The sequence below is a fragment of the Pezoporus occidentalis genome, unplaced genomic scaffold, assembly GCF_034315485.1.
Source record: "Pezoporus occidentalis ecotype Australia unplaced genomic scaffold, CSIRO_AGI_Poc_V1 ctg21, whole genome shotgun sequence".
Taxonomy (NCBI): Eukaryota; Metazoa; Chordata; class Aves; order Psittaciformes; family Psittacidae; genus Pezoporus; species Pezoporus occidentalis.
In genome coordinates, this window is record NW_026913964.1 from 5,502,563 (window position 1) to 5,523,418 (window position 20,856).

Genomic DNA, 20,856 nt, shown 5'->3' on the forward strand with positions numbered 1-20,856 from the left:
AGTATATTCATGCTATAGACCATGTGGCCCCAGTGATATGATTATAATCTTGTGTGTGCTTTTTTTAATCCTAATTCAAAAAGAAAGATAATGTAAGGGCTGTACTACCTCTCATGAGAACCAATCTTTTCTCAATCTTTAAAGCTAATTAAAAAGTAAATGATTAAGTTTCTGAACAGTAGATTTTTAGAACAGAGCAGTATCTATATTCAGTTTCAGCTTTGTATCTTCCCTTTTATACAAGTACCTCTTCTTCACAAGAAAGGTTGTAAACTTTGTCACTCCCAACTCATGACCCAAAAGATACCACTCACTTCTTGTTTTCTTTCCCTAAACACTTGCATGGCAAAGGACTGGAGAATAAAAAAAAAAAAAAAAAAAAGAAAAAAAAAGAAATCAAGCAGAAAAGTCTGTTAGACTTCTCATTCAAGAAATGAAGACCTTTAAGTAAACATCAGACTTTTCACTCCAGAATGTAAAACTCACCAAACCCTAAAAAACTGTGAGGCTGAGCCTAATGTATGTTTAACACTAATACTATTAAGACAGAAGAGAGCTACTGTAAACACAGTAAAAGAGAGCAGCAGACCTGACCAGGTTAGGAGGGAGTGCAGTTGCTCCAAGCAGACTGGCTGGAGCCAGATCTAGGAAGGTGAGTATAATAAAGGAAGAAACATGTAATTATGTCAGTCTTCAAGAAATACCCTTACATTCCAAGTCAGATCTAAACAACCTGAGCAAACTACTGTGGAGCATTCCCTTTCGTAAATTAATTCAGTGGTGTCACCACTTTGATTTTTTTTCTCAGATAACTAGGATCCTTTTTGTGAACCCCATGACATGTTTTAAGTTAGCTTGGTACTGCACAAAAACTTTGGAACTTCTACATGTAGACTGAAAGTAGCTCATAAAACAGCTGACAGCAATTTAACTCTTGGGTATATAAAGAAACAACAAGAAACTCTCACCCTCCTCCACATCCACTGCCCGCATCACCACTCCACCCCCAACAAGGAACTTCGATATTTTGATGGTCAGTCCCAAAGTATTTAATTTACAGAGCCAAGTTACTGACTGAGATCTAGTGTCTTTAATTAATTATTATTAAATGCCTACATAACCTATAAAATATATGGAGAGATCCAACACACTGGAATGGAATTGCAATGCAGTGTCAGAAGCAGTACTTGGAAAAGCAGCAACTAAAGCTAGTTTACAAGCAACAGTAAGAGAAGAGATAAAAGATATCTAATTATTTTTTATTATAACTATTAAAGAGGCACCTGGAAGATACCGCCATCAATACCACACCTATGGATTTCAAGTTTCTTTGGAATAAAGTCTACCTTTCTACTGACACACAGGCTGACAACAACAATCATACTGGCGTTATGATTCCCATATATCTTAGGTAGAAGTAATTATCTGAATAACAGTTGCTCTCTAACCTGAGGTATTTCAAACCCCACACTTCCCTGTGTCCCAGAAAAATGCTCCAAATTTCATGCTATAGGCTTTCTAGAATAGGGGAATTTCTAAACCTTTTCTGGAAGCTGAGCCAGTTCAGAAAAGAACAACTTATGGGCCGGAGGAAATAAAAATATGATCTAGTTACAAAGGTATTTTAACAATGTACAATGGGGGAGGGAGAGGTGTGTAGAGAGAGGGAAGATTTCATTTTTAAAGAATACTTTCTTTTTTAATCCATAGGAGTATTTTCAGAAATGGCTGTGTGTAGTCTGCAAAAAAGTGAGTGGCTTGGAAATTGTGATCCAGCTGACTGAGCTGTAATGACTTCTGGATACTACAACAGCTTAAGCATTCCTGAGGACACCTGCTCAAAGTCTGAATAACGGAAATGTTCAAAATGATTTATGGTTGATGAGCTTTTTTAAAACAATACTGCCACTTTCTCTTTGCAAATATAATGGCAGAGCAACCAAGTAAACCAAGTACAACTAACCTCAAAGATTATTCAGATATACAGATTTACACACTAAGGCCATTCTAAAATGAGATTAGAGTGATGTTGGAGCATGGAAACAGCTGACTCAGTATAACTCTTCTTCAAAATCAGATGATCAAAATACCTAGTCCCTACTCAACAGTGAACATGATGAACCCAGAACAACTTCAACTTTTACTTTATTTTTACAGAAAAAAAAGAAGAAAGTGTTTTGTGTCACTGAAGTAACTCCTCTTTGAGAACACAGCCTTCTTCACCCTTTCTGTTGAAAGTGTTAATTGCATTTCAACTTCTTGGTGTTATTTTTCTTGGTCTTTTCTTTGTGTTATGAAATATAATAGTCACCTGTCAACTCTATTTTGACTAAAAACCCAGTTGTTTTGCTTCATTAAAGAAAAGGTTTAAATGTGTGCTTGAACAGTGAATCCAAAGGAATGTCTTCGGAAAAAGCATTAATTATACTGAAAATCAAAACAGTGACTGGATCAACAACCAACAGAATTTCTCTTCCACTTCTTGACTTCCAGTCCTTCTGAAAGTGTTATCACCCAACAAGATCCTCACATACCTTGGTGTAGGATCTTGTTTCTTTCATGCCAACAGAGGTATTGTTGCATACTGTGCAACTGTTGTTAATTTGTTACGCACTAGCTGTTGCTTATAAATGCATTATTTGAAGTCTGAGGAAATACACACACATATAGCTTCATTTTACTCCATTACCAAGCATCACTTGCTCTACAGTATTCCTCCCCATAGCCTTAATGTGAATTTGTTAGTTCCCTGAACTTTATTCAATATACACTGGATAGGTGTTCTTCTTAGTTGCATTTCTTCCATCTTTTATCCTATGTTTTTGAGGAACTGACTTCCAACAGCAACTTCCTAAAACTGCTGCAAGATGAAAATCCACAGTGACAGACTAGTTAGTCACATCTGTGGGCAGCAGGGGGGAGGACAGATGGACAAAGGATGGGGGACACACAAAAAAACCCAAACCAACAAAAAAAAAGAAAAAAGAAAAAAGAAAAACCAAGCACCCAAACCAACTGTTCAGGACAATGTTTGGAAAGCATTCATACTAACCTGAGCTCAATTTTGGACAGGAAGAGGAGCAGAGACATTTAAAGCCTACTACCAGCAGTGGAAACAAAAACAAGGCTCGCCTAGGGGAAGCAGGAGAGTGAGTGCAAGCAGATCAGGATGCTGATGGCTACGACATTTTCATATGCATGAGGGAGAAACATTAAACCAGCTTTCAGTTCCGAGCATTTTATTACCCTCAGATTCTGAAGGCAAGCTGTGAATGTCAAAAGTATTAAAAATTAAGAGAAAACTGTCAAGTATCTCTAAATGCAATTAAGCTCCTCAAAACCAGCCTCAATAAGGCTAAAAAAAGTTCTAAAGGGAACTACTGCGAAGTGAGGAAGGAACTGCAGGTGCACATAGTTGTGCAGGAACACAGGGTACTCTGCTAACAGCACTACGCCTCCCTGAAACAACTGAGTCAGCAGAATTTCTATTTATATGCTCTCTTCCTACAACAGCCACAGTAAGGCAGAAAATTCAGCAGTGCTGCCTCAAGAAACAAACTGGTATAGTTGAGAAAGAATCACCAGTACAGTCTAAGAAGCAGTTCTACCTTTAAGCTTATACAGGAATCATAGATTATTGGCAGCAAAGAGTAAGTTCTTCATAGAAGTCACTAAGATGGAGGTTTTGTGCTTTCCTCACTTCTGTTTCCACAGTAAGACACCGCCCCCATCAGAAACCTATTTAGCACATAAGTAGCCAAGCAACGTTAACATCTTCTATAGGTCTGCATGTAGAAATGGCTGAGATCCTACCCCAGTTTTCCTTTTGTGAGGCTATTTAAGGCAAGTTTCTGGTACTTAATTTAATGTAGCTGATAAATGAGTACTGTCTGCTGTTCATCAAACCAGATCAATTCTTGGGCCTTGTAAGCTTCATGCTTTCATCCAATACAAAAGTTGTTTTCATGTACAACGGCTACATTTTGCCATAGGCAAATTCCACAACTGAATCAGTTCCTCAGTAAAGGAATTCCTCTAGACTTGTGTTTTTAACAAGTTCTAATTTTCCAACACTCCTATTATACACAATATCATTGGTGTATAAACAGGTTAATAAGTAGTTTTAACTTTAACCCTTGATTAGAAAAAACACCTGAATAGCAAACTCTTTCCCCAAACAGATGGAAATTTGCAATGAACAAAAAGTATCTTCTAAAGTTTCTAAAAGATCAATGTGCTTAATTCTAGAAATGCATGGTATTACACCTAAAACAAATAAATGGCTCTTTAGGTATATAATCATTGATATGGACAAAAGCTAAGCAACAGCATGAGGCTGAGACTATAAATTTACTTTCTAGCCTACAAGCAACAATAAACAAACATCTACTCTTAGGTCCTATGTGGTTTTAATAGGAACATTAAACAGATGTAAATTGTTACCGTTTTATCCCTGAGTCGTTCTCCATGGATAAGAAAATCAGCACAGCTATTCTCTTCCTGGGGAATGACTTTGAAGACTGTGACACAGCTTAGTCCACCCCCTCCAAGTGGTAACCATCCACCACTTGAGTCATCCCGGGTCATCACCACAGCTCGCACTCGTGCATAACTATTACTGGAAGAGATGCAAAAGAAGAAATTAGTTTTCCATAAACAAAACCCAGCTAAATGTACTTAAATAGAAAACCAAAACAATAACAATAAAAAATTATAAACCCACAACCAAGATCATGATCACATTGTGGAGGATTAATCCTTCCGTAACAGCCACCTAAAAGAAACCAGTCTAAGACAACCCACTAAAAAAATGTTCCTCTGTAGTTTTATGCCTTCATTAGGACTTCTTGGGGCTTACATGCAATTTGTTTTAAAAAAAACTTAACCAGACAATGTAGTTCCTCAGAGTCAAAATCATATTTGTCAAAATCTTTACAGTCAGTGATCTAGCTAGAGGGTCAGGGGTGGGAAGAGAGTAAGAAACAACTCTTGATTTATTTTAGACTAATCATGAAGCCAGTCAGCCACCATGAAATTGCACAGAAAAGAGAACAAGAAAGCAGAAAGAGGTCAGGCCTTCTGCCACTGAAATCTAAACAAGAACGGGCTTCTAGCCAGAAACCCTGCTTCCCTTCATTCCTCTGTACCTCTTCCCCACACACATAACCCGTCCTTTGCAAGGGTAGGTCAGGACATACACACTGTGGGGTTTGACAACAAAACCAGTTATGGCTACTTAAAACTTACTATTTGCAGTATCTACTAGCTCATTCTCTCCTGTATTTGCAGTGTGTGGAAAATTATTTGCATTTTACAATTTAACAGCTTTTTCCATGACTTAATGTTTTTATAAAATAAACAAAATGGTTATTATTTCATTTATTAAAAGCCAAATTCCTTTTCCAGAGTCTTACAAAAAGGTTTTGGTGACACTCTCAGGTTTTATTTCTTTTAAAATAATGACACATTTTAGCTTTGGTTATGAATTTGCTGCTACATCAGCTGGAAAGTCCCATGACTTACCAAGGACGGTACAAGATCCTACTTTCAAAGTATGGTTTACTGCATGAATGCAACAGTCCATGAATGAAGATTCCAACACTTTGAAAGAAATGAGCTTCACAGTATCTTCTGCAACACACTGCTGATTGAGGGCTTAAGTATTTATGCCACTTAGCATGAGTAATATCAAATTTATGGACTGAACAGGAAACATTAGACAACAAAAAAGTTGTTCCTTCTGGACAAAATTATTTGCGATATAACCATTCATCCAATTGTTGTATTTTAAAGTGATCACTTCTTGCTTTTTTTTTATTTTCCAAAATGTCCCAAAATAACTGAAGGTTGCGTACTTAATATATTGCATTCTCACACACATGATTCACACATATGATTCACATATAGATATAAATATAAGAGAATTTTGCTGCAAGCATCTACAGCTCAAATGCATAATGGCTTGCAAAATGGGAAATAAAACAAGACTATCTAATTTTAGTTTATAGGCAAGTGAATTTGTTTGCAGAGACTTTGTTTGCTCCCTCCAAGCAAAAAATCAGCCTCCTCCTCCTCCCCCTAAACCTCATAGTTAAAATGACAGTTCAGTCAATGTTTCTCACCATTTCTGTACAAACATCTTTTAGTAACTTCTCCCACACAGCAGATAAATATAATCAAGAAAATTCCAATCCTTCATTGTATGCATCTATCAATTCTAAGAGCTGCAAATAAAAATGGCTATATCTTGGTGCTTAATAATATTACTGAAAATTGGTCTCTATTACTGTATTTCAGTTAGAGATAAGTTCAGGCTGTAGTTGTACACTTCAGACAGATAGTGTTTTATCTCGTATGTCTCAGGTGAAGAGGCCTCTTCTTACAGAAACTGAGCACACTGGGACTTTCCTGTGAAACAGAAACGGGATGCACCAACTAGTTAAACCTACACTCTTTGCTATTCTCCACTCAAGTGAACCAACAATTCAGCTTAAAAGTTATTCATTCTATAAATTTGGTCATAAATCTTAGTATTAGTGATCTCTTGCATACCAACAGACTGTAGGAGCAGTTCAGTTAAACATCATTTAGGGATATCGCAGGACTTACAGAATCACAGAACTTCACTCAGGCTACATGAAAAAACTTGAACTATAACAGAATAACTTTTTTTTTTTTTTTTAAATGAAAGTTTACACTCCATATCCATTTTCTGCTCAAGGATTGCTAAGGAGAAGCTAAGGTGGAGGATACATATCATACCTCAATAGCTTTGTTACTTCCATCTGCCATAAGATTTTTGTCAGTATTGGGTTTTTTCCCCCACTTCCCTATACAGAGCCACCTAGTCTGGTTTACTTAACATTCTTGTGTGTTGCTTCCATGTTTTCTAAACTGTTGTTAAACAAGATTTACCCTTTCAAATATTCTAGAAACTACTGTCAAATCCACTGCATTAGTGCAGCAGCCAAAATAAAACTCCCCAACAGGTAATACCTAATGAATAACCTCTTAAATGGAAACAGCTTTTTCAGAGAACCACCCTGTAAATTAACCAGAAAAATTCACTACTGTACCTGTAACAATGCCAAAGATTATGAAGAGATTGCTTAGTTTTGTGTTGTGGTTATTTTTTAGATTTTACAGGGACTCAAAATTGGCAACAATAGTTATTTTTAGTAACAATACAAGCTGGCTTGCAATTAGCCACAAATCAGCAGAAGAACTTATGAGTGATTTCCATTTCCAAAATCCTCTGCAAACAAAACAGCACCTGCCTGGCACATCCGTGGTGCTACCGAAATGCTTGTATCTCTAAGCGTTTCAGCCCCCATCCACATTTGGGAATTTTGTAACAAAATGCTGAACTGCTGATGTAGCTTAGCTGTGGGAAAAGGCCACACAAGGCCCCAGTGTTTTCCAGCACCACACCTACAATGTAGTATTTCTACCTACTCTTGCACGTTTAGCAGCTCTATCAGGAACAACTAAACAAAAGAAAACCAACCAAACTGGGCAATCAGTTGAGCATTGCTCTATTACTACCACAAGCATGCGAAACATACCATGAAGAGCAGCACTGCAACAGCAGGCCCAAACCTGTCGCATTATATACAATCGTTCCTGAGACCCCCTGATTTTGGTTGTGGCAACTGGAAACTTGAGGCAGAAGTCATCTTAAGGTAAGTTTAACATATTGTCCCCAGTTTCATTCTAGAAGTATTAGCAAATGAAGATGATTCTTGTTCCAGAAAATCAAAAGCTGGAGTGGGGTGAGCTAAGAAGCCCGAGAAAGCATTCAGGGGCAGACATAAAGGGCTTGGACAGGGAAGATACAAGACTTACAGTCCTTGCCTGCCATCAACTTTATTTTAAGAGCATCAAGCATTAAAATCTGACCACAGGCTTCAAAGGCACTCTCCTCCCTCCAAAAACTTGTTTATACGAGTATAATGCTCTTGGGCCCAAAATGACTTATGATCTGGATGACCAAACTGTTGTTCAAGCCAAGGAAGCAAGCCACTGATCTTGACAGGCTGGGAACTTCAGCTCAGCAACTGATCTTGCGTTTGGTGGCTGGGGGAAGGAACACAATTGTAATTTCATCACGAATTTTTTTTTTCTTTTTTATAAAAAAAGAAATTATTTTGACAATTTTTGGCATTTCTTATGTGTAATACCAAGCCAATTCAAGATACCGAACATTATTACATTTGTCTTTTCTTCCATCAGTGTTCCAAAAGAGAATGAAGGTTAAAAATTTTCTGCCAAAATATTTTTCCCGAAGAAAAAGGGGAAGAGATGTTGAAGGAGGAAAAGAAAAAAACCAAAAGCAGCTATCTTACAGAATCATAGAATGGCTTGGATTGGAAAGGATCTTAAGATCCAACCCCCCTGCCATGCTTGTTGAATTACATTTATTTATTGTCGCATTACATTTATTTGAACCCAGTTCCAACAGTATACAAGTCTTCCCTCTCCTAGATTCATATTAAGCATTACCATTCTTTTATTTGTATTGCATCCTGCACATTACTATTTTAATATAGGACTGAGAAACAGTAACAATGATCTCAGAAATGTTTGTTAATACAATTGAACTGTAACTGCAAATTGCTTTTAGTACTATAAAGCTTAATACCATCATCATCATCGAGAAACCTGGATCTTCAATGGGAATTATAACCTGAACTATATGAGAAACAGACCCTCTTAGCTTCAGCAAAAATATCTGACATTATGGTTTCTTTCAAAGCTGGAAAGCAGATTTGCAGAAAGAGACCCTGGGTTTCACGTGGACACCAGATTCACAGAAAGCTGGCAATGTGCCCTTGAGACAGTGGATGCCAGCGGTGTCCTGGCCTTGGGAGAAGCACTGCCATGAGGTCAAGGGAGCACTCTGCTCAGCACGGTGAGGGCATACCTGGATAGCCACATCCAGTGCTGAGCACCCAAAACAAAAGTGATAAGGAGCTACTGGCAGAGTCCAGCAAAGGCCAGTAAGATGGCTATGGGACTGGAGCATGTGTCATGAGGGAAGGCTGAGAAAACTGGAACTGTTCAGCCTGGGAAAGACTCAGAGGTATCTTATCAACATACAGAAATACATTTTAACATCAGGAATGACTTTTTCACTGTTTGGGTGCCTGAGCACTGGCACAAGTTGCGGTTGTGGTATCTTCATCCTTCAGAGATACTCAAAAGCCTCCTGGATATAGTCCTCCTTGAGCAGGGGGTGGTGGCTAAGATGACATCCAGAGGTCCCTTTCAACCTCAATTATTCTGTGTTCCTTTCTTTTATTTAATACCATATTTCAAAGCATAGCAATTTCAATAAAATACAACTTTATAAATATAATACGGGTTAATTTATGGGAATTCATGATACTTTGAAGTAAGAGTTGTCACTATGCACAACTGCTATTTAAACACTTCTGACAAGGCTGAGAAGAAAAAGGCGTTCTGAAAAATCGTGACACACTTTGCCATGAAATTAAACTATCTTTGCTGGCACGCAAAGTAACAACTCCAGGCTGATCTCCAAATCAGAACTGGTGAACTGGTCACGGATCAAGGCTCTTTACCTTTGACTGTCACTTTACACGTGTACTTTAATCCCTCCAACTTCTGGTGCAATATACTTGTGTGTCTGCAGCCTCACTCAAAGAACATACATGAATTACACTTGGCTTTTTATGGTTCTTATTGTCCAAACAGCTTAGCAGAAGATTTTACAATTCCCAGCTAGGGAAGTGCTCTTGAGTATGTGCATACCCAGAATACCAAAAGGTAATACCAGATCACTGAGCTGGTCTGCTTTACTTGCAGATAACATTTCTTGAGTATTGACTCAATCTAGAAAAAAATAAATGATTTAACCAGTATCACATGAACATATCCCTTCACTGCTGATGCTATATATCCCTTTGTTTCTAAAAGTTTAGAGAATGACTGCCAGTGGCACAAAACATTAATGACTTATCTAGAACAGAAGGACATGCAAATATAGCATGAGTACTAAAGAAGACAATTTACATCAATGAAACATGACAATATATCCTATTAATTTTTAGGAAAAGGAAACTATATATGTTTTGCCATAATAACAGATACTACATCCGGCTCTGCCTTGCATGACTGTTACTTTTCTCCTCTCAAAATCGTACCAGCAAATCAGAATATACATCAAACTATTATGCTCACAGAAGGCAAAACATTGCAGATTTTCTCCTTTAAGATAGAGGCAAGAGGTATCCCTCACAGTAAAGACAGGAGGTAACAGCAACCACACGTGGCTACTATGTCTAGGAAGTTTATTTTATGAGTAGCTTAGCAAAAAAAGACATGGATTTCCAGGAGGAACTATAGACAAATACTGCTACATTTAGCATGCTGGTACCACATCGATTTACTGAAGAGCTTTGCACTTTGCAGAAAAACCTGAATAGGACACTCCCACTCAAACAAAAAACCCAACCAAACCAACATAAAATTTTACTTACATAAACTTGAACTACCAAGCAAAAGGGCTAGAACCCAAAATGGCAAAGGAAAAAACTATGTGTAAAACTCCACTGCATAACGAGGGGATAACTGGTATTCTGCAAGAGCCAAAAATACCTGATTACACAATTATTATTTAGCAGAAGTCTTGTAAAACAAAGAATTTTGACAGTGCACCTACAGTTCAAAGAGGATAATGAGACACAAATGAACAAGTGTCCACAATGGGAAACCGTTAAAACAGTATATTACTGTTACAAAGTGTACTTTAGGACACAAAAATCAGAAAAATAATGATAGAAGCACTAGAACCACATTCGTATTTGAATACCAACAACTTAAGATTTGTGACTATGTAAAGTAGCCAATGCTACAAGGAATAGTAGCTACTACTGCACAAGTTTTTGCAAAGCACAAGAGAACATGAAGCTGTTGTAAAGATCTGAAAACCATGAAAACTACACACAAAGTAGACATTTGACATTTCTGTGAATAGTATTTTAGTCTTGCTCCCCAGCACCTCCTCTTGTTTAGTAATTGCAGCTAGTTTCTATTACTTCCGTATGTCATCCGTGAGGATTGGTTAAATGAAGTAGTATTTTAGCACATTAACTGAGATCATGACACATGCTTGCGTTCCACCACTTTTAAAGCAACTGCCTTCTAGAGGCCTAAGTTTTCATAATAGTACGGATTCTGTTAACACCATTCCATTAAGCTATATTACTTAGAAAATAGCATCTGATATCAAATACACAGCAAATAAAAAACCCAAACACACTTATTTTTCTTTCTACACCTCCCCACAGGAGTTAAAAAGAATCAAAGTAACATTCAAAGATGGGTCCACCGGTTTTGGACATGCATAGCTGAGCTAAAAGGATGGTTTACAGTATGCAGTTCCCCTTTGTAAGAGCTGGTGAGATGAGCTGGACATGGAAGATGCTTTTTAATGACCTCCACAGCTGCCTGCTTAACAGAAGAGGACTGCTGGTACCAGGGACTGCTGGATCCATCCATTTTAGGGAGATGGGGTAACACAATTTGAGTGGTCAGATCTTGCTATGTATATGCCCAAGTTTAATGGGTTTCCTCCAGAAAACCCTAAATTTGTTTCATGTTTTACAAGTTGACAGCCACAAACTCCAAGAATATTCACTCTTCATCCCAGCCAGACTTCTCCCCCTCTGTATTCTCACTTTTTTTTCCTCCTTACCCCAAAATTTCTTAAGATCCAGAGGAATCTCTTTACTCCATTTATAGCAGAGAACTGTCTGTACCCTCTTCTAAATTCTGTGACATCACTACTCGCTTCTTATCAAGTAGCAATTAAGCTATCAGGTACTGATACCATGTGTTGTTGTGACTTGCTCACCATGCAAACATGTAGGTAAAGATGAAAAAGTCCACAAATAAAGAAAGAATTAAATTTTTAGACAAGTTACCAATTCTTTCCAACCTGGCAGAAATAGAGGAACACCTAAAGAAACGATAGGAGACAAGCTTTTCATTTTCCTCCACGCTTCAGCAAACCTGGTACAAGCACAAGTTTGTAGCTGAAGGCAGATTCCACTGAAAACTAAGACAACACTTCCACTAAATGTCAGACAACATCCATCCAGTCTAGAAGGAAACACCTCTTTATTTATTTAAAATTAAGCTTACAGACTCAGGTGTGTCTTTTATTTTCCTTGAAATAGCAATGATTACTACAGTTTATGATATATAATTAAAGGAAAGTTTTTCAGGTAATAGTAATATCTGAACAAGTCAGAATTCTCTTTTATCTCAGGGCCATTTTCCTCCAGTCTTACAAACTCACAAAGCCCCTGAGCACTCAAGTATGCAAGTACAATTAGATCACCCTCATAGTCAAAGCTATTTGTCATCTAACCATCAAGATTAAGGATGGCATAATTCTCGAGACTTTGTTAACATGAGATGTGAATGCACTCATCAACAAGTCATTTTGTAATAAAGTTCCTGACCAGTGAAGATTAAGGTAATTAAAACACTGAAAGGAGACCTAGTATGATTCCTTATGAACAACTTTAGCTCCTTTGAGGATGTGTGACTTCTGTAAGAAGGCTGTACTGAATGTGCTAGTTTCAAACCAGCACCTCAGTACTTTTTATTTCACAGCCCCTTGTATTTAAAAGGACAGCTCTCCACAAGCAGTCCAAAAAGCCATTATTCTCCCCCTAACACACCTAGGGATATATTTAGCAAAAATAAAGGACAAACCAAGCAGACCCTGCTACACTTTCTCCAACACACCAGAAAACACTGTTCAGATTTTATATTTATTGTATCTGAATTTCTTTCAGCTTGTCAAGGACTATACATTTGCTGGAGCAGAGACCATCTGTCATGCATGTAATTCAATAAAGACCTCATGTTGGGATTCAGTATACACAGTGTAGCTGCTGAGCTGCTACACACTCTTCATTTTTTGGCAATACACTTATAGAGGAAAAAAGTCTCAGTCCCACTGAGTTTACTCACCTCAAGCAACACTTGGCATTAGGTAAGCAACCACAAAATTTAAATTTTAATCTTGTCACGTTAAAACAAATTTATAAAAGGTCCAGATCATTCCTGGCATGCATTTCCCACTCAGCCTGCACAGAAAAGGAACAGAACCTTAAACCAGATAAAGCATAACCACACTTATAAAAATAATCCTTTATCTGCCTTGCTAAACTGTAAGATTGCTAAATGAATGTTGTATAAGAAATAATGTTTTAAAACTATGTGAATTAAAAATGTAGTGTAATTTGTTGATGCTGTTAGATCTAAAGCTGGTCTCAACTTTTACACTGACATGGCTTTTCAAGGACTTTAACCTGACCATGTAAGAGTGATCTTGCAAAGTAAATTATATTCAAGGAAAATCCCTAGCGCTAAATTGCTCTTTTTAACATGATCACAAATCGACAAAATTCAAAAGGATGTTTCAAACACATACAAATGGACAAATCATGAATACCCAAACCAACAAAACAGAAAAACTACAAGCCACACTGCAAAACGCTTAACAAGTAGTACCAAAATTGGAGCAAAGAAAAAAAACCTGAATGAGTTTTAACAAAAAATAGCTTGTGAACTTACAGATCTATTTTAAAGGTCTATGTTCAGTAACTGAAAAGAAACTACTACTCCTTTGCTATGCAGCACCACACTTTGCTGTCTGAACTGGTCTTTTTGTAGTGTTAACAAAACATGAATATTTGGGATAGAGGAAATAAATTAAGACAGAGAACAAAAAAAAAATAGAACGATTTCTATTACAATAGTCCATCAAAGCAGAACAAAAGATTAACACGATTATACAAAATGTTTTAATGGTATGCCCTTCATAACTGCAATATGTCAGCATGAACAACGTGATCTACACTGCCCATATATACCTGTATGACCCATGTTTGATAATCTCAGTAAAAATTAACATCCTCACCAGCAAGTTTCAAGCACAGAAATAGGCAATTCACAAGTGCTAAAGTCAGAGAACATAGGAATACTAACAATGCATCAAAAAAACGTAAGTAAGCCTTGTGCAACTACATTCCCTGTTCCAACTACTACTAAAGTAACACCTTCCACAAGTTTCTATAAAACGCTTCATACATAAATCATACCTGAGCGTAGCAGAGCAAACAGCACACTGAAAAGCCTCTCAGTTCAAAAGGAAGATTATTTAAGTTGTATTAGTTGCTGCTGTTATAGCAGAAGAGATTAAAAACTTGTAACCACGTGCACAGAAAAAGTACACATGCATCCCCCTCCCCAAATATGTAACAAAATAAGAATACATTCACACTTCATAAATGATAGCTAGCCATGAGAACTCCTACAATAATCACTAAATTTCTCAGTCTCCTCAACAACTGAAAAGGGATCCATACGATTAATTTTCCTTGTTTTGGCAACAACAAAGTCCTAAACCAAGGGTTACAACACTGACATCATGAGATAATTTAGTTTAGTTAGTTTATGGTTATATTTGGTTGCTTCCTCTTTGGACTTTTAAAATTACTAATATCAGTAGAAGATATGGGTTTAGGGTGGGATTTCACCGTAAGGAGAAAGTTCTGAAAAGGGTGCTGGAGATAGTGAGTTAAAATGCACAAACTATACGGGTATCAAGGAAGCAAGTGCAACATGACATGACACAAACTCAAAACAGGTTTTTAGACAGTAAAATCAAGCAAGAATTAAAAGAAAAGTCTTTCTGCTCCAGCCAATCTATAAGACAAAAATGTCATGCAGGAACAACTAAGCAGTTTTTTTTTTGGTGGAGCTCTAACATCTATGTTGCACAATTTTACTAAATAAAACAGATTGCCATCGACACTAAAACTGTCTAAAGTGGTTATTTGCCACTTCTCTTACACAAAATAGGATATGATAATTTATAAAATCTAGTATAAAGTAAAAAATAGAAAAATCTTACCAAGTCAATAAGATATTCTGACTGCATAATTGGAGAAATACAAATAGAAAATTAAGTATCTCTGCTTAGAGAGACAGAAGAAAACATTATATATTCAATAAATACAAAAGAAATTCAACTGGTAGAATGGAAGAATAGGTATAGATGAAGATCAAGCTCAAAGAAACAGGAACTGAAATTTGGCTGTTTAATTTGTACCCATGTATTTTGCTAGGGATTTTTGTTCCAGCAACAGAAGAACCTTCTCTATTCATATCCCAAGCACAGGGTCTACTACTGAAACAGGAAGAATTAAAATTCATTTTCTCTTATTATGAATAACACTGAATTTTGAATAGTTATCTGCAATGAGATTGTCCAAATAATCCCAGTAAATCAGAAGTCATTAACTGCTTTACTAGCTAACAAAAACCAATCAGCATTTTATTATGCATACTAAAAAGCAAGGCCAAAAGACCAGTAATATATTACAAGTAACTTCTTCACTGATGCTAACAAATCATCTAATTTTTGAACCAAAATTTTCACTAAGGAATTTAAGCCTGAAGTACAGGCTGTATCATGAAAGTTTACCTGACAGAACCCTGTAGGCTTTGCTTATAACCCAACATTAGGAATACATTCATCACCATATAAACTTTAAATACAGGATATACAAGAGTGTGTTTGAGAGCTCCGCTTTTTGAATTTGGTTGCTCAAACATCACAAAGCAATTGTATTTGAAGGGAAGAGAATATATTCCCTAGTCATGTGGTAATTCCTAGGGTGCATTCACTTATCTGTAATTTTTATCCATTACTCCCAGTGTAATTAAAGACTTATAAAAAAAAAAAAACCCAAACAACTACTGATTAAAAGAAAAATCAAAAGAGAAGCAATTGTTTCAGTCAAAGGATTCTAGAACTGTCACTCTGTGATTTTAACTACCTGATGAGGAAAGTAGCTCATCCTTGCTTTCTTCACCCATATGATGACTGGAAAGCGTTGTGTATTCAGTATTCCACACAACTATACATTTGAGGCATTTTTATAAAAGAATTAGGGGAGAAAAAATATATATATATATATTGATTATTCCACATAAAAAGCTGATGTTTAGGAAAAAAAAGCTGACACAGTTGTTTCTTTAGGAAGCACAAAAAAGACAAGATTGCCCAAGAGTTATTTAAGGGGAAGAAAGGGGAGCTAAAAATGCCAGAACTCAAGTAACAAAAATGAAGTAATAGGTGTTTCAAAAGGCAGTGATATGAAAAGACTGGGATGGGAGAGAAGAATACAGCTTGCATAAATTCTTTCCTATGAAGTAAATAATATTTAAAAAGGGGACGGGGGGGGGGGGGGGGGGGATGGGGGGGGAGAGAGGGAGGGAAGGATATGAGGGAGAGAGGAAACAACATCTGCTTTTTCCAAACAAGAAGCAGTCACATGAGGAAAAACTGTGTGCCCTTCTTCAATGTGTGCAGCACAAACACAAAAGTATTTGATTTTAACTGTATGAGAGAAGCATAAACTCAAAACATATCACTGTTCAGCATGCAATTCTTATGCTATGGCTTTCCACAATACACTTAATTTTTTTCTGCATTAAAAGGGAAGTATAAAATCTTGTAGCTAAATCTAAACTAGTAAAAATTTGTTAGATTAGGGCCAATTAAAATACTAGTTTTTTTTTCATTTTTAACTGTGTATGGAGTAATATTCAGCAAATACAAGCTATTGTATGACAATTGCGATCATATTTTTCCCTCAGCACTGGTGAGGCCATACCTTAAATACTGTGTTCAGTTCTGGGCCCCTCACTACAATGAAGACATCGAAGCGCTGCAGCAGGTCCAGAAAAGGACAAGAAGGGTCTAGAGCACAAGTCTGATGAAAAACAGCTGAGGGAACTGGGGTTGTTTAGCCTGGAGAAGAGAAGGCTCAGGGGTTACCTTATTGCTCTCTACAACTACCTGAAAGTAGGTTGTAGTGAGGTGGGGGTCAGTCTCTTCTCCCAGGTAACAAGCAACAGGACAAGAGGTAACAGCTTCAGGATGTGCCAGGGGAAGTTTAGATCGGATATTAGGAAAAATATTTCACAGAGAAGGTAGTCAGGCATTGTAACAGGCTGCACACGGAAGTGGTGGAATCAGTCCTTGGAAGCCTTAGAAAAACTTTACACTGTCTAGTGATGGTTTTGGCAGTCCTGGGGTAATGTTTGGACTTGATAATCTTAAAGCTCTTTTCCAACCTAGTTGATTCTATGATTCTATATTAAGTTTTAAGTAACACAGGTGGATAACTTCTATGGATCATAAAGGAGTGGAAAGAAGGGTTCCAAGAAGCATCTCCACAGTGAGTAAGCAGAGACCGATGAAAGTGCACAGCAATCACATCATCTTATTTTTCCTGTAACCACTTTCTGCAACCTCATTTCAGGAGAACAAAGACTAGTGAGAAAATTTAAAAGTGGTGATCATTCTACACTATCTTCTACCAAGAAGTCCAAGGCGACTTTCATACCTGCACTTACCATTATTGTTACAGCATTTTAAAGTTACATGATTTGGCACAATTGCCAGAAGCACTCTCTACCCTTCTCTTGCCCCGATTGTTTATTTATTCCTTTCTTCACCATTTATGCAGCTTTGCAGTGATCAACACTGGGAAGCTATCTGGAAGTAATCCAGAAGAAAGGTTAACTTCAATACAGAACAATTATCCAACTTTAATCAGAAAATTACTGGTTTTGGTGACAAGGCTGTCTTGTAACTGTTCAAAGTGGTTCTGTAGATACCATACTTCAACACAAGTTCCAGAGCAGTGCCTGAACACATGTATGACTGCTTCTCCATCTGCAACTGCTGCCAAACTCTCATTCACATAAGTCTGTATGGATCAGGAAAAGAAGGGGTCAGTCATATTACAGCCCAGCTGGAGCTTGATTGCTTCCCTACATTGTATAGGTATTTTGAGATTAAGCCACAAGTAGTCATATGAGAACCTAGGATTCAAGTCACAAAGTCTGGCAAGTTTGATCTCTTTCTGCAGTATCAACATAAGTTATGTTTTAAATTTTTATTTTTTTCTGGCTTCATGCCTGTGGAATGATGAGCACCAAATGTGTAACAAAGTTATGAATAGTTTCCTTCCTCACAAGAAATGTACATTTTCTTTCTCCAAATTCTTACTGTGAGAGGTTTTGGACCTCTTTGTATTCAGCAAAGCCTAGTTTATATGCTAACAAAACAAGCTGAATTTCCTTTATGTAGTGACTAAATACACAAAGGGAAAGCCCTCTTGATTCCAGAAGATGCAAGGGGATTAACTTTGATAGCACAGAAAACAGATACTCTGAACACTGCAAGAAGTTTATCCCCCAGCATAGTAAAAAAACAAAATGCAGAGAATCCACAGTTTTCGAGAAACACAACTGAAAATATATCACAATACCAGAATTAATTGTAAACGCAGGTAACCTGCATGTAGCTTTTAGTTTTGATATCATTAATTCACATAAAACCTAGTATTTACATCATAGAGTTAAATGACTACTATATTGCTGCAGATTAAAACACTGATACACCACACCTGGCTAAACATTTTACTCATAAACCAGTAATTTTACATTAAAGTAACACTAAAGACTGCAGTCCTATTGTATTAATTCAGACATCTGAATGCAGACTGTAATAAGACTTTGCAAGGGTTAAGAGTACTCAGCCTGAATCTTTTTATTGGAAAGGAGTTATAGCAATCTCTATTTGGAAGAAGTTAAATATATACTGAACAAATGTGATTTATCTGAAGTGATTCATCAGCTCATCTTCATTGATGCACAGCCACTAACACTCAAGGAAATATAAAAAAAAAAAAAGTTAAATAGGAAAGCAAGAACAACCTAGAAAAACATATTTGACAACTAAACCTTTCTACTAGAAAACATTTATTCATTTTAACAACTAACAAAAATTGATGAAGTGACTATACTGTTAACTACTTGTTGCAGAGACTCTTTAAATTTTAATTGAGCCTACTCAATTTACTGGTACAACACATTTTTCAAGCTGCAGTACTACTGGCATCACGAACCACTGTTGCTTTTACCACATTTTTCTTTTTTTTTTTTTGTTTGTGCTCCTGCATTATTATGCCAGGCACATAAGGGGGAGGAAATACACATCTCCCTTCTCCAGAAGAGGAAGAAGAGAGATAAAGAAAACCATGAATATCTTTCAAGTTATACAGCTATTTATCCTTTAATAAGGATCATTATTTACAGAAAGTTATTTAGTATTTCTTGAGAATGAAAGGAAATACAAATTCCATGAATTTCAAGCTTTAAACACTGGGTTCCAGTACACTGGCACTCAGAAGAAAAACAGCTTCCAGATTACACTCATGCAAGCATTTTGACATAGACGATGCATCTCCACTAAACAAATTAAAGGGCAATGCTCCACTGAGCAGTTATGACAGGAATACAGTACACTATGCACAGCACATAAATGCTACATAGATCTCTCATTTTGTGAGGTCCTTATTAACTGCAAGGTTTTATTTATAGATATCTAAACAGTCATACATGAGTTCTACCAGTGATTCAGCATCTGTAGGTCTGCAGCAAAAATTGTTTCATTTTGTAGAATAACAGGAAGGCAACTAAAGGTACTCACCTAACTCCAGCCTAAATCCCTAACCCTTTTCTTCTCCAGACTTTGGACACTGTTCTGCTGCTTCCTTTGTGTTAAATCAGCATGCAACTGTGAAGCAAGTTGGTTGTGCAACCAAAACAGAAAATCCATCACGCCAGAAAGATTGTTCTGACAGATCAGTGCCCCAAATCACCTGCAGTCATGTGCCCTTTAAATGTAAGGCCAAGGCTGCGTAGGTGAATACAAACTATCCCTTTCAGCGGCAGCCCAAAACTATACTTCATCATTAGAAATGCAGATCCACACAACTATTTAAAGACTTATCTAAATTATTCATTTGGGGAGGGGGTGGGGGATTTATATGTCAATTATTCTTTAATTCAGAGGAAAACCATAGAAGTTATTCTCTGGTCCATACACAAATTTTAATTCTAAATTGATTTCTTTGGGTTTGTTTTTTTTTTAAATTTTGTTTACTGCCTTAACTGTGGTTTAAATCAGTCTAACTGATGACCAACAACATAGCCATTTGTGCAACATAAAAATCTGTTTGTTCTTCCTGTACTGCACTGGAACAAATAGACAATTAGCCCTTTGCTTTAAGATACCTAGAAGCCAAGAAAAACATTCTGTTCCATTTGACATATTTCAACCACTGCAGATATCCTATACATACTTCCACCACCAGGTGTGAATCCTAGGAAAGTCTCATGTCTCAGTCACGTCACTGCTACAGTAGTCTTCCAGATACAGCCAGCAGTGCTTACATTCAGTTGTACATAAAAGTTTGAAGGAAAAAAAAATCATTATTAATTTCATAATAACTAGAGGTTGAGAGCATCGCAGACTTCTTTCAGATATCAATTACTTTTATCATTATAATTTGAAATTAGCCCTCTGAGTCTATTTATGCATTTACTCTTGATCCTCATGTTACAGCTTCCAGCAGCAGCTACACGGTTAAAAGCAGATGCCTATTAGAATAAACTTCTGGTGGGAAGTGCTAAGAATTCACCCCGCTGCCTACCAATCCATCCAGAAATCTGTTCTCACTCCTACTTCCTCCTGTCTGTTCCTTTCTGAAACAGCAGTAGAGGGGTTGGGAGTTTGTCTTCCCTCTACTGGATCACAGTTGTGTACGTGAACTATACTGGACCATATGGCAATCTCTTTCAATTCGTAAGAGGCAAAACAAGCTTCCTACCAACCCAATCCAAAGAGATCCAGGTAAGAGAGAGCCTACAGATACCAGTGTTCACAGCTCC

At 37.0% G+C, this 20,856-nt stretch overlaps 1 protein-coding gene across 1 annotated transcript in view; it reads right to left on the reverse strand.

Annotated features, from left to right (window-relative positions):
* The window catches only part of SPRED1 (sprouty related EVH1 domain containing 1), a 62,136-nt gene that overhangs the window by 21,099 nt on the left and 20,181 nt on the right, over positions 1–20,856 (reverse strand). Inside the window, exon 2 of the mRNA XM_062619334.1 lies at positions 4,444–4,618. Within this exon, the coding sequence (XP_062475318.1) occupies positions 4,444–4,618 (175 nt within the window). The remainder of the gene's footprint in view (positions 1–4,443; positions 4,619–20,856) is intronic.